Source organism: Drosophila sulfurigaster, chromosome 3 (assembly GCF_023558435.1).
Source record: "Drosophila sulfurigaster albostrigata strain 15112-1811.04 chromosome 3, ASM2355843v2, whole genome shotgun sequence".
NCBI classification, from domain to species: domain Eukaryota; kingdom Metazoa; phylum Arthropoda; class Insecta; order Diptera; family Drosophilidae; genus Drosophila; species Drosophila sulfurigaster.
This window is the reverse complement of record NC_084883.1, coordinates 50,640,517-50,654,685: the sequence shown is the minus strand read 5'-3', so window position 1 is coordinate 50,654,685 and position 14,169 is coordinate 50,640,517. Positions and strand designations below refer to the sequence as shown.

Here is a 14,169-nt window from a genome sequence, read left to right as displayed (position 1 = left end):
TTGTTATTGATTCCGCGAACAGAACTATTTAACGGCGAAATGAATGCGTTGTTTACTATACTTTACATTATTTTGATATAGTTATTTTATGGTAAACATTAATACGTAAGCTTTGGGTTTTTTTAAATCCTGTTTCATAATAGAATCTAGTCTAGAAATTGTGCAACGCAAAAAAAAAAATAGTATTTATTGATCAGCGCTCTACGAGTGGAATCCATAATTTGTCAGAGTGATTATGCAAGCCAGTCTTAAAGTGTTATGATGAGATCTTAATGAGTTTAAGTATCTTCTGAGTAGAACAGGATGTAGATTAGCTTTTAATATGCATATATGATTACTATGGTATAAGATAAACTTCAGAGGGTAATTCTAAAAACACGCAATGTATGAGTTTATTTAGGAAATTTAAATTCCTTATACTTCTAAATTATCTTCGACTCTTAAATTCTTGATTGTTTTTCAATTAAATAAGATGTTGCCTATTTTCAGTTTTACCGAAATAAATTATTAAGGAACTATAATATTGAACCGATTGAAAATAACATAAATTAAGAATCGAAGACCTTGTCGCTAGTGTACTTCCTATTGGTTTTGCTATTCCAATTCTATTTGCTATATTGCATATTAATTAAATGAATTATATTATAGTTATAGTTAACATTGAAAGCAAATAAAATATAATTTTGAGCAATTATTTGCTTCCACTTTGATTAAAGCAAATCTTCTAGTCAATCAAGTCTAGTTCATTCACAAAAATAATTTCCGAAATTCCATTCAAGAATTCTAGTAGACATTTAACCCACTTTTAAAAGCATTTTCTAATACATTTAAAAACTTTAACCCACTGTGCAATGTTTGCGCTTTTACAGTTGGTTTTTTTTCGCGAAACCTTTTTGTTTCTTTGTAATCGTTACTCGATGGTAGTTGCAAGTATTTTTTCATACTATTCGATGGCTGACTGCTTCATTGATGACTGTTTGCATTTTGCACTCCTGTTTTAAAGTTCAAAGGTGTGCGCTGGTACAGTTGTTGTTGTTGTTGTTGTCGCTTGTCTTGTTTTATTTTGTGGTTTACACTGCTTTGTCTGCTGCTTTGCGGCGTGAGAACCAAAACTTGTCTGAGTTATTTTTTTGGCTATCCCACCAATATGTGTGTTTTTTTAGCTTAATTTATATCCTCATAAATATAAATGTACATGTATTTTAGGTAAATCAATTACTTTCTTACTTTAACAGCCATTTGGTGAATCCGCAAATGTGTTCAAAACAATTCCGCCAAGTGCAGCAGCATTTCGAGTATGATAAGGCAGCTAAAAACCAAGTGTAGAACTTCCCACTTTACTTTTTGTTTCTTTTGTTAAAACTCAGTGGGTTGTGTTTTTGTTGTTGTTGTTGTTGTTGTTTTGCTGCTGCTGTGACTTTTGTTGTTGTAGATGTAGATGTTTTACATACTACGCCGAGCTTTCAAGCTAGCAGCGAGTCTAGTGAGAGCGGGCGCGTGTCGGAGTGGGATGGCAATATGGTACTACTATAGATGGTATTGCGAGTACGTGCAAGAGATTGCCGAAAAACTTTGCAACAATTTTCATTTGACTTTTTCGCCGTTGTTGTTGTTGTTGTTCGCAGTGATACACAGAAGTATGTATTTCGTATAACTCGTGTGATTTAATTATTAGCTTCAGGTTTCTCGGCTTCACATCTTTTGTATTTTGTATTTTATTTATTTATTTACTTCGTTTCATAAAACACACTTATTTATTTATGCATTTGACCCGCTTTAAGCAACCACACAAAAACAAATTACAAATCGAATACAAATCAACAACAAGAACGTGTGTTTATTGTCGTTGTTGTTGTCTTTGTTGTTGTTATTTACTTGGAATTTCGATGTCGTTGAATTCTACGCAGAAAAAACTTGTTAGCTGTTTTGGATTTTTCTTTTGCACTTGCTCGTTTGTTTGTTTTGTTTCTTTTCTTCTTCTTTTACTCAACACTAACACAACGCACACACAAACAAACACCAAAACACACACACACACACTGAACTTTTGGCTACAATATTTTCTTTAATATTTTTGTTGTTGTTGTTGTGAATTTTTCAGTTGCGCGCGCGCGTTTAGCACCCACAAATTGTTATTGTTGCTCTTTTCGCACTGACACTTGCTCTCTCTTTCTATCTCACCCGTTTCGCCTACTCTTTGTGGGGGTGGGGGTGGGCGACAAAAAATTAGCAGCGCGCGTTCCGCGTTTGTTACTGTTGGCCACAAGCTGCGCGAGACGACTGAGCGAGCAAAGAGCTGCTGCTCACCTGCGCAAGCGACCAAAGCAAAGCTTCAAAGCTCAAGCTTCAAGTTCGCTATGTCAGTCAGCTTTTGATCGTTAGCAGAGCGCCATCTACCAAACTCGAAGTGTAACACCAGCTTTGATCAGTTTGGTTTGCAACCGAATTTAACAAGTGTGCAATGACGACTGTTACGTTTATAATAAACCGTTACATTTTAAGCTTAAAATATTTGCAGACTTTAAAGTAAATATTAGGAAGAGATATTTTAATTAAACTAAGATATTTTTGTTAAACTAATATTTAATGAATTAGTCATTTGCTCTAATTTTCTTATCTATCTGATAATTTTGTTGGTAGATAAACAAAGTTGGAATAGTTTAAAGAAAGAACATGTATGTACCATAAATAATTACCATACGAAAGAACTTATTTTCAGATAAAATATTTAAATTGATTATACAATCACTTGGTTGGTTGGAAAAAAGAAGTTGGCCTGATTCTAGATATTTAATATTCGTTTTGGTGTCAAAGAAATCTGAGCGCTGAATCTGCAAAATTAGCAAGTTTATCCATTTTTTTTTCTTTACAATGCCGAAAAAAGATAGTAAATAGTATAATCTAATCTAACATCAACTCGGCAAAGAATATTTGATCTTCGCAGCAATGAAACTCTAACAAAATTATCTATCGATCTGCATAGTTTCTAAATTTAATAATTACCTCCAAACAGAGTAAATTGAAAAGACTAATTGGGTCGCTAAGGATTAACATCAGCTTGTCATCGTCGTGAAACCAATTTGGGGCGAATATTTGAGCTATTTGGTAAAGAGTGTCGTATAAAGCATATAAAATCGGCATATAAAAAAAACCAATCGATGTGCGTGGTTAACGATCGTCCGCTTTAAAATTGAGTTCGACTCATTACGACAAAAAAAAAAGTACGACGACGAAAGCGCCGCCCAAAAGGCAATACGAAAAAAGCACTCGAGGAGCCGAGCGGAAGAGTAAAGCATATATGGAAGGAGGGGCCAAGGGAAGGGGAAGGGAGGGGTCTGTTTCGACTCCTCAAGTTTTGTTGATCTTGAGAGGGTTATAGCAATTGTTGATTTATCTCTCAGTTGCTGCCGACGCCGTCAACGTCGCTGCCTCGGCCTCTGCCGCCGCAGCGACTTACTGACCAAGTTTATAAAACTTTGGGCCAAAATGCAAGCGTCGCACAGTTGCTTCGACAACGTTGCACGCGCCGCGGTCCGTCGACGCGTCGATCATCAAACGAACAGAAAAAAATAAATATAATTCAAGTAGAAGCAAAAGAAGTGAGTGAACAAAAAAAAAAGTCAAGTTGAAAAAAACGAAATTTCGGTTGTCGGTTAACAGCTTGAAACAGCAAAATAAAAACGAGTTGCAGGGCCCAGGGCCAAGCGAGAAGCAGCAACAGCTGAAAACAGCAGCTAATCGCAGTGCTGTGTGTTTGTGTTGAAGTGCGCTTTATCAGTGGAGCATCAGAAAGAAACGAAAACGAAAGTCGGTCCAAAACAGAGAGAGACACGGATCTTCAGCCCTAAATATGTGCTCGAAGTGTTCGCCGTGTTACGACTTTATAAAATGATATATCGCAACGCAAGTGTACCGCCGGCAATGTACTTAGCTACAAAGTGAAAATTAGCCACATGCCAAAATAACCAGTTGAAACAAATTAGACAACCAACTCGACAACAGTAAAACAGAAAAAATCCCCAAGAAAAGAGTAAGTGCTCTCAAAGTGTTCTGATCTCAGTGCAAATAAATAGTTGTTAATTGGAAAACACAATAAAATAATAAGAAATTTCGTTGAAGATACTTTTCTTCCTCAGAGAAGAGCAAAAGAAACCAAAATGAAACTAAAAAACTGTATACTGTATACTGAACTATCCCCACTCCCCACGCAGCATTCGATCAGTTTCAGTTTCAGTTCATGCATAACTCAATATATTATATAAAAGATCAAGTCCACAGAGAGTGAGCGAGAGACTGAAAGACTGAAAAGAGTTAAGAGCGGCTCTTACAACATCTTTTCAAGTTAAAGAAGAAGCCCAACCCGCAGCTTGCCTCAAATTATGCAAAAGTTTAAACAACGCTGAGGAAAGCGAAAAATGCAAAAAAGCGTTAACTATGCAAATTAGGTGGATCAGCAGCAGCAATAAACAACAAAAAAGTACAACACAGACTCGGAGACAACCTCAGAGTTGGTCTTGGTCTCAGTTTTTTTTTCTGATATAAACGAGGCAACACACGACCTTAGTCAATGCCAGACGCTTTTCCCCCATAAAAAAAAAACATCGCTAACATCACTGAATTCTCGGTCAAGCAACAAAGCACAATAAAGTGCAGCAACAACATCAGAAACAACAACAAAAACAACCAAAGCGGACCCTACATAAGCCCGGGTCTTGCAGTAATAAGCAATAAACTTGGAAATTATTACGTGTCGCCCAAAACGAAAACGAAAGGCCAGCAAAACGTTCGGTTTGCTCACTCGGCGTCTCTTGAGAGAGACTCCCAACTGGAGTCGGTTCACTCAGTCAGTCAGTCAGTCATTCGGTCAGTCAGTCATTCGGTCAGTCAGTCATTCGGTTAGTCACTTGGTCAGTGTTCATTGCGATCAGTGCGATCAGTGGTCAGCGTGTGTGCTTTGTAAACGGTTTCACTCAAAGCATTGACTCAACTTCGAGTGCGAGTCCAACTCATCAGCAACAAAAAAAAAAAAAAAACAACGACGACAACAACAACAACACATTGTTGAACCTTAGTCGCTTCACGTTGTCGTGAAATTGGGTTGAGTTTTGGTTTTTTTGTTTTGTTTTGCTTTTGCATTTTGTATTTTCAACAAAACTTTTACTGCGAGCCAGATCATAATATTATCATTATCGAATTTTTGTGTTAATTATTGCATAATCAACAAGAAACCCATTGATCGACAACAACAAAACGCATGCGGCATAAGCGGCGTATGCGTAATATTCTGTTAGTATGTGAATTCAGTGGGAAAATTGGTTATTAATCTTACGGTTAACAAATTTATGTGTTTATTAATGCAAACATTTGTTGGAAACAATAGAGACTTAATATATTAAATATTTTTGAGTTGTATATGTTTCTTTTTGCACGATATAAAAAAGCCAACGTGTTTTAAATGCAATACAATACAATACAAAAAACTTGTTGCATATCTTAAACACAGTTATTTAATAATGTAATTAACGAACGATTAAAAAACGTGCAAAAATTAAACGCAGAATTTAAAGGTAAAATGAAAAGACCTTTATAAAAGTAGTCAAAGAAGGGGAAATAAGGATTACACAATATATGTAAAACAGGATTTTTCTGATTTCGATTAAGGAATGTTTTCGTCCAGTGGTGTGTAAAATATTTTAAAATATATCGACAATTTAAGCAGCTTTTAAAATAATTAAAAAAAAAAACAGATTGACTTTAAGAAATGTTTATATACATATTTATATAGTATATACATATAATATATAAATGTAGTAAACATATTAAGACAAAGCGGAGAACGACTTTAGTAAAAAGAGAATGAAGTCAATTAATAAAGCTACAATCGAGTGTGCCCGACTGTGATATACCCGCTACCAATTTTGAAAAAACAAAACAGTAGTATTATTCTTTAAATATACCATAACCGAAAAAATACTAAATATGTGCCATATTTGGCATATTGATATAGTAATACTACTACTTCGAAATATACTAGATTGTTAGCCAAAGCAACTAAGGCCTAAGTTTGGAGTTTTCCCATATTAAAGTATGTATTTCTTGAATAACTTCTACACTTTTTAACCGATCGCAATAAATCAGGAATAAAAAATACTATAGTTTTTATCGTAAACACCAAAATACACGATTCGAGCTTTAAAATTCCGTTTGTTATTCGATTATTGTCGATTTGCGGAAACAGAAGAACGCGTGGCAAAAATTTGAAACAAACTAACAAAAATTATAGCTCTATCTCTTACAGTCTTTGAGATCTAGTTGTTTATACGGACGGACAGACAGGCAGACGAACGAATAAATATTGTCGACTGTTGACGCTGATCAAGAATACATATACTTTATGGGGTCGAAGATGGCTTTTCTGCCTGTTTCATACATTTTATAGAGGCACAACATGATATAACCCTTCTTGTCTATGGGTAGCGGGTATAAAAATAAGTGATGAAAAGCATAAATAAAAATAATAAAACAGAGCATGATTTTGATGATTTGTATGAACCACATTTCGTAATTTTATTTACTACAAAATTGTGCAAAATAATTTGAAATGTATCAACAATTTTGAGAGCTCTTGAGAGGTTTCAAAACATAATTAGAAAAGTGATTCAGAAATAAATGATTGCGAAAATTTAGTCGAACAACAAACAGAGCATGATTTTGCTGATTTCAATGATTTTGCAATTTTATTTAGTACAGCGTTGTGTGAAATGATTTAAATTGTAAAAGTCATTTAAACAGCTCTTAAAAGGTTTCGTAAAGCAAATAAAAAGTGTTGCTTAGCAGCTTTAATTGCAATTTCCACTAATTTTCTATTAAATAAAAGTCTCTTTCTCTCTTCTCTTTTAAAGAAATAAAAGATGTATTTAGCAAGCAACTGCGATTTATTTAGTTGTAAATCGTTTGATAACCTCTTTGATAGTTCACGCTATGGCTATTTATTTTATTTAACTTGTGTTTCTGCCACTTTTGTTTTATTTGCAGTTTTGTGAAATAAATAATATTAACGCATAGTCGAACAACTATTGAGAGATACGAAAAAGTAAATAGAGGTGTTGGTGAATTTGCTGTTTGACCTTCGCTGGGCCACAAAAGCCAAAAATCAATCAGGCCAAGCAAGCAAACGCTGCTCAAACACACACGAACACACACACTCCAATACCAAACATAATTACAACAATAAATAAAGCGAGGTAATTGCCGCAACTAAGTGACGACAGCAACAACACGATGGAGATTTGGTTGCTTTTCATATTTCTGGGCGTGACCAAGGGCATTGCCAATCAGAGCACCACAACAACGACCACAGCACAGTGGCAACAGCAGCAACAACAGCAGCAGTCACAACAAAACTTTCGCCTAAATGATAGCTTGGAACAACAACAACAACAACAACAGGAGGAACAAAAGGAATTGGAACTCCCTTCAGTTGATGCTCTGCTGGATGCAGAGTTTAGTCAACTGCATGAACCGCATCTCACACGGACCTCAGTCATCTTTGGACTCACCAAAGTGGTCAACGAGAGCAACGTGAATCCAAAGTGCGAATCGCAGCTGCGACAGGTTCAACGTGGAATACTCAGCAAACAACCGTGGGCCATGAAAGGTGAGTTCACTGTAATTATATCCGCATTTAACAATGCAAACACACTCGTGAATACACTCATCGATTCATACGCGAATCGATTGCGACTATTTCAATGCATTGTCAATTAACATGGACAACAATCATGTTGACACATCAATTACACTCGTTACCCAAAAGGGCGAAAGAGCATCATGATATTTTACATATGTTAACTTAGTTGCTTGACAACATTCATTTATAACTAAACATGCTTCTTAGTTTGAACAATCGAGTCAACTTGGGTGCAACTATGAGATGCTAACATATTACAGAATCTAAACTAAAGCTCATTGAGTTGCTGTAAATCTACATTGCAATAAAAAAGTCAATAAAATAGTTAGTTGAAATGTGTGCATATGATTTAAGTCAGTTTATGAGTATTTACTTTCATCAATTGAACAATTATGCAACGTAAGCTTAAGGCCACTTTAGTCATTGCATGATAAATCCATAGGTAGGTTTTACTATTTATAAATCAAATTGCATTCAATCAATATATAAATTAAAAAGGGCAAAAGTTATTCATTATTATAAATTCGAAATTAATCATTAATAAATTTCAACATTAAAAGCTACTTATTATTATTAATATCACATTATTCGCAAAATAAAATCAAATTTCAAAAGTTATTCATTTTTATCAAATTCAAATTTAACACAAAAAATTCAAATTCCTAAAGTTATTTATTATTATAAATTGCAAATTGAATATTTATTAAAATCAAACCTTATAAGTTATTCATTACTATATTAAATTTATCATGAAATGAATTCAAGCTTCATAAGTTATTCATTAGTTTCAATATCAAATTAATCACTAAATAAATTCCAACTTCAAAAGTTATTCATTATTTAATATCAAATTAATCGCAAAATAAACTTAAATTTTAAAAGGTTTTCATTATTTCAAATAAACACAAACTTAATAACATATTCATTATTATCAAATATAAAGTTAACACAAAATAAATTCACAGTTCAAAAGTTTTTCATTGCTATAAATTAGAATTCAAACACTAATAAAGTGCCTAAAAGTTATTTATTATTATGATTTCAAATCTAAGGCAAAATAAACTCAAACCTCAAAAGTTACTCATTTGTTTATGAACTTTAAATTAATCAGAAAATAATTTCAGAGTTATTTACATTAATCAATTTTAAATTATTCACATGGCCTATTTATTTGTATTCATTTCAAATTAATCAGATGATAAATATATAACGTAGCTCGCATAATAACTTATTAATGTGATTACAGTTCTTCTTTTAAATTAAATCTTATGACTTTGATTGTTGACATTTCTGTTACCTCATGATTCAGCAGCTACATATGTATGTATGTATATCGATAAGCAAATTAAATTTGTCTAGCAAAACTTTGTTACTCTGAATTAATAATTTCTGGAATTGAATCTAACAAATGAGTCTACAATATATAGTGTAGAAAAGTGTCTTATATGTTTTCAAAGCATTATTAAAAGGAAAAGAAAAAAATAAATAAATGAATTCAAAGAGTCAACTATGTGAAATAATAAATACTTCAAAGCTGAATTTCACGTAGAGATTCAGCGGCTTATCTGATAATAGTCTAGTACACTTCATTGCATACTTTCATTTATCTATTTCATTTAAAAATAGTATCACTATTACTAAAGCACTGGCTGCGAGAGCCTTCGGGTTACTAATAACAATAATAATTTCCCTAAATATTTTTATTTCTGTCTACTTAAGAATGTAGTCACTAAAAAGTGACTAACAGTCGAGCATACTCAAACCAAATATTAAACGAGTCAGTTAATATTGTTAGACAATGTTAAAAAGTATTTTGTGTTTAAGCAATGACTCACCTGGCAATCGGAATCACGGTTTACTAAACAATCTCACACCTCTGTCACCTCTGAACTTCTTCATCTTTTTTTGTTTAGTGCTCGATGCCTCTGGCACAAAACCTTCGGGCTTTGTCTATGGCCAAAACTATTGGCTGGGAAGTCGCGAGGCCTGCAAGGGCGTCCAACGTCCCGTGGGCATCACGTTGTCCAAGAACTTTGATCGGGTTATGCACTATGGCTTGATCACACAGCAGGCGCCCTTTGATATGGATTATCGTGTGGTTTACTTGCGTCACAATTCCCCTTGGCAGGTGGAGATCAAACTGATGTCCGAGCAGATCATACACATTGGACTCTGTCTGCCCAGCGCATGCAGTTCTCAGGAAGTAAAGCAGCTGGCTGGCGAATATGTTTCACGTGGCATGTTTGCTGAGAATGACATTTTCGATATGCATCCCGAGGTGGTTTATATGAAAGATCTGCAGCTGAAAGATGCATTTTATCAACGCTCCAGCTTTCGTCTGCTCGTCGCCTGCACTTTGGCCACTGGCGCCTTGATGCTCTGCGCCCAGCAGCTGCTGGTGGGCAAGAAGGAGCAGGGAACTGGTGGCTTAGCTCCTGCAGAGTCGGAACTTTGGCGTGCTTTGCATTCGCTGCTGCGCTGGCAGAAATTACAACAATTGGTTAGCTGCTATGATGTGCCTGGCAACTGGTCGAAGATCTTCGCCGTGCGCGAGAATAAAGCACATGAAATCCCCGTCATGAATGGCCTGAGATCAGTGTGCGCCATCTGGATTATGATCTTCCATGTGGTGTGGTTCATGTACTTCACAGTGCACAACAAAACTGTGTTGTTATCCTATGCTGAGCAAGCTTTCTTCCAGTACGTTTCCTCGGCGCCGCTGCTAGTCGATGTCTTCTTTACCATCAGGTGAGTTCGAGTGGCTTCCAAGTTCTATTTAAACTAATTCTTCTCTCTCTTTAGTGGCTTTCTGCAAACTTATAACTTTCTGCGCAACTCTTCACAATTGGAGGCAGTGCGTCGCAATGGCTGGCGTCAGAATCTGCAGCTATTTGGCAAGCTGCTCTTCCATCGCTATCTGAGATTGGGTCCACTTTACTTGATCGTCATGCTCTGCGTGGATCTCACTTATGCCTACATTGGAGACACCTCGGTTTATCACATCAATGAGCGCTTCGATGAGATGTGCTCCAAACACTGGTGGCGCAATCTCTTCTTCATACAGAATCTCTTTGATCATCGCGACATGTGCGCCAATTGGAGCTGGTCCTTGGCCTGCGAAATGCAGTTCTTCATCCTAGCAAATGCTTTGCTTTTCCTATACGTCAAGTAAGTGGACATAGACCTTAAAGGGGGAAACAATTTCATTGCAAAATATTCTAAATTTCAGGCATCCCAAGCTCACCAAAGCCTTGGTGGGTTTGATACTCGTCTCCAGCACTGCGTGGTCTTATGGCATTGGTTTAAGCATCAAGTTCCAGCTGTCCTTTGATGCCGCCTTTGCCACTGGCACTGAGATCTACACTTCGCCCTTTGTGCGCATTCTTCCGTATATTTTGGGCGCCATCACAGCTTACTCTCTGCTGCAACGAACTCCTTCAGAAAAGGAGCCAAACGATATTAGGGAACGTTGCTCTTGGCACTTTGCTCTCCTCGTCTTCTTCATTTGCATCTATTCAACCATTAAACGCGACATCAGCTCCTTGCTGGCCATTTCACTGTTCGTTCTCGGTAGACTCTTCTTCTCGTTGAGTGTTTGCTGGATGATTGCGGGCAGTGCCCAAGGACGCGGTGTCTGGTGGTCACGTCTGCTGGAGGCGAAAGGTTTTCAGCATGTCAGTCGACTCTCGTATGCCATTTACTTGCTCAATCCTTTGGTGATTGCCTTTTTCTATAGTCTGACAAGCGCCAGCACGCATGCTGATCCCCTTTATGCTGGTAAAGTATAAAAATCTTGTACCTTTATGTTATCTACTAATATCGAATTATTTTTTTAATAGTGCGTTGTCAGCTGTGGCTTTGGCGTCATCGTCTATTTGGCGTCCATTGTATTCTCGCTGGCCTTCGAACTACCCTACAGCAATTTGTCTAGCCTTCTTCTGAAGCGCGGATCCAAATCACAGAAAATTGCTTGAGCCTGATTGATGCTATTTTTAAGTAAACATATGCCTCCATAATTCAATTGTGATCGCTTCCACGTACAACTCATTGTTATCGTTATAGTTTAGAATATAGTTATTTAGTTGTATTATATTTGTAACTAGAAATTAAGCACGCAAAACTTGTAAGAAAATAAAATTTACACACAAAATACGTTTCACTGATGATTTTGGCGCGAACATTTTTCAGGCGCTTTTCAGCGTGACCAGTGAGTTGCAACTGAATACCGTTCAAGAAAATACCAAAATATACCAGTTCCACAATGTAAGCTGGATGGGTATTTGTTTATCGAAAACAATTTTGTAGTGTACTTGGCGCAAAATAAACAAATGTAGTAAATAGTGTTGTATTTACATACATATATTTAAATTTGTTTAATACGAACTTTATTTGTCACAGGATAAAATTACTAAAATGAGCTCTGTAACAATAATGACTGAAGCGATGGCGTTGACGTTAGCTTCAGGATAAGTAGGAATGCAACAAGTGGGTTCATGTAAAGCGTAAAGCGAGTGTTTTCAAAATCATTTATCGATGAAATAGTTTTGGTACCTATGAGGTTTTTTATGTTTAGCTAGAACTCGTAAATTAAAAATACTAGCACAAGGCTTCAAAAAACTGTATCTCCCACAGGGTGTCCCACGGTGACGGTCGCAACCCGGCATTTCCCAATTAAACAGGAAAGCTGCATCTTCAGGTAATACTTAGCAAGTTTATTTTACGTTTTTTATTCAAAATTATCAATACTTATACTATGTTAAATTTATGTTTCATCTCTTACTTCTACTATTATTAACGATAAGCTCTCCGGCTTCCAAAGATGCCATAATTAAATTCATCTTTGATTTTGCTAAGCGCACGGCGTTGGCATCCGGATAGTTGCGTAAAGTGGCTACAACTGATTTACCCCAGAGCTCAAATTCATCGTCCTCTTTTGTGTTGACCAAATACTTACAGGCTTTCTTTATTAAATCAGTACGATGAGTATTGCTGACTTCCACTCTTCGACGCTTTGGTGATAGTTATTATAGATTCACATATATGAATGTTAGAGCGAAGGGCGGTGTATTTGCACGGCATTGAAACATTTAAAGTAATAATAATAATATTAAACATGTAATAATATTGATTTAAAATTCTTTTTCGTACTTTTGACCATCATCCATCGAAAGCCACTAAAGTTTTGTTAGAAATTTCATAGTTTCGTTAAATTTTAGATTCTGACAAGGAAATGGACAATCAAATTATAGCAGGTCAATGACGATCAAAAGAAAAAGTTTGTTTGAAACTGCAATCAATAAACAGTAAGCGACAAAGGAGAACCCTTTATATCCATCCAAAGACATAAATGGTAATTAATAAATTAATAAACTCACATAACTCGATGTTCGTAACCCTGAGTTCACTTTTAAAATTGGATGCATAAAGTGCAGTGCACGATAATACTTATTTGGGGGCTTCCGAGCAGCAGCAGCTTGGCCACTTTTTGTTGCTTGCACTTTGCCAAATGCATTCTATAATAAATGACAATACATTTTATTAAAATTAAATGAATTAATGAAATGATTTCTACTGATACGAAACTGTTGGCGCAGCAAATTCCACTTATTACAAACTTCAGCTTTGGGAAATCTAAGGTGATTTCCAATCTCCTCCCATGCAACTTCCCGTTTGCTTCGATTTTTGTATTCGGGGTTGGTAAAATCCCACAAATTAGGTCTATCTTCCACCAACCTAATCAACTGAAAGACCTCATCGTCTGACCATCTTTCACCCGCTTTTCTGGCGCGTTTGGATTTGGTCTTCTCGTTTCTTGGCACTTTTTCATCTTCGAATTCAATTTCACTCCACAGAGTTTCAGATTGGTCCATTTTGCACAAAACAATTGAATTAAATAGAGATGGAAAAGTAATTGATAAATTATCTATCGAGATTTATCGTGCAGCTATTATCAGTTATCAAGTAATATACTTTCAAGGTAAATGTATTTTATTCATTCGCTTTTGTGAAAATATAATACTTATTTTATTATTTGCATTAAAATTAAAATTATAAATTTTTGAATGAAATAAAACGTAAAGCGCCAACATCATTTAAGTTATTTTGTTTTGGCGCGCACATTTAGTACATTTTCAAGCGAAGCAACGGTCACCCTATAACCATCGTTTAGCAGCAATTCCCATATCGCAGCATGTCGATATAATATATCGATTAACTTCTATAGATTTCAAATGCAGGGAGCCAACATAAAATTGAGCTATTCGCACTGTATTTCAACAAAATAATGTTATAGAAATTTTGGAGACAAATTTATAGATTAACTGCCTTTATATTAACAGTCAAAAATAGCTATTGTTGCATGCTGCTTGTCGATACATATCGATAGCCGGCAACAGATGTTGGACCAACAATTTATTGTGCGCGCGTGTGCGTCGCTTGGCTCTCAATTTCTCTCTCTCTCTCGGGCTGGCGTCAAATTG

The 14,169-nt window shown here is 35.8% G+C and overlaps 1 protein-coding gene across 1 annotated transcript; it reads left to right on the top strand.

Moving 5' to 3' along the window:
- Positions 1-3,492: 3,492 nt before the first annotated feature.
- On the top strand, positions 3,493-11,840 carry LOC133840818 (nose resistant to fluoxetine protein 6). Its single transcript, XM_062272909.1, has 5 exons — positions 3,493-4,030; positions 7,036-7,657; positions 9,604-10,438; positions 10,493-10,858; positions 10,920-11,840. The coding sequence occupies exons 2-5, from the start codon at positions 7,282-7,284 to the stop codon at positions 11,476-11,478; spliced, it is 2,136 nt and encodes a 711-aa protein (XP_062128893.1). The 5' UTR covers positions 3,493-4,030; positions 7,036-7,281; the 3' UTR covers positions 11,479-11,840.
- The last annotated feature ends 2,329 nt before the right edge of the window (positions 11,841-14,169 follow it).

Coding starts and splice junctions, on each gene's coding strand:
- LOC133840818 (XM_062272909.1), top strand. CDS start 7,282: ATGGAGATTTGGTTGCTTTTCATATTTCTGGGCGTGACCAAGGGCATT. Junction 7,658..9,603: donor ACAACCGTGGGCCATGAAAG/GTGAGTTCACTG, acceptor TTTTTTGTTTAG/TGCTCGATGCCTCTGGCACA. Junction 10,439..10,492: donor GATGTCTTCTTTACCATCAG/GTGAGTTCGAGT, acceptor CTCTCTCTTTAG/TGGCTTTCTGCAAACTTATA.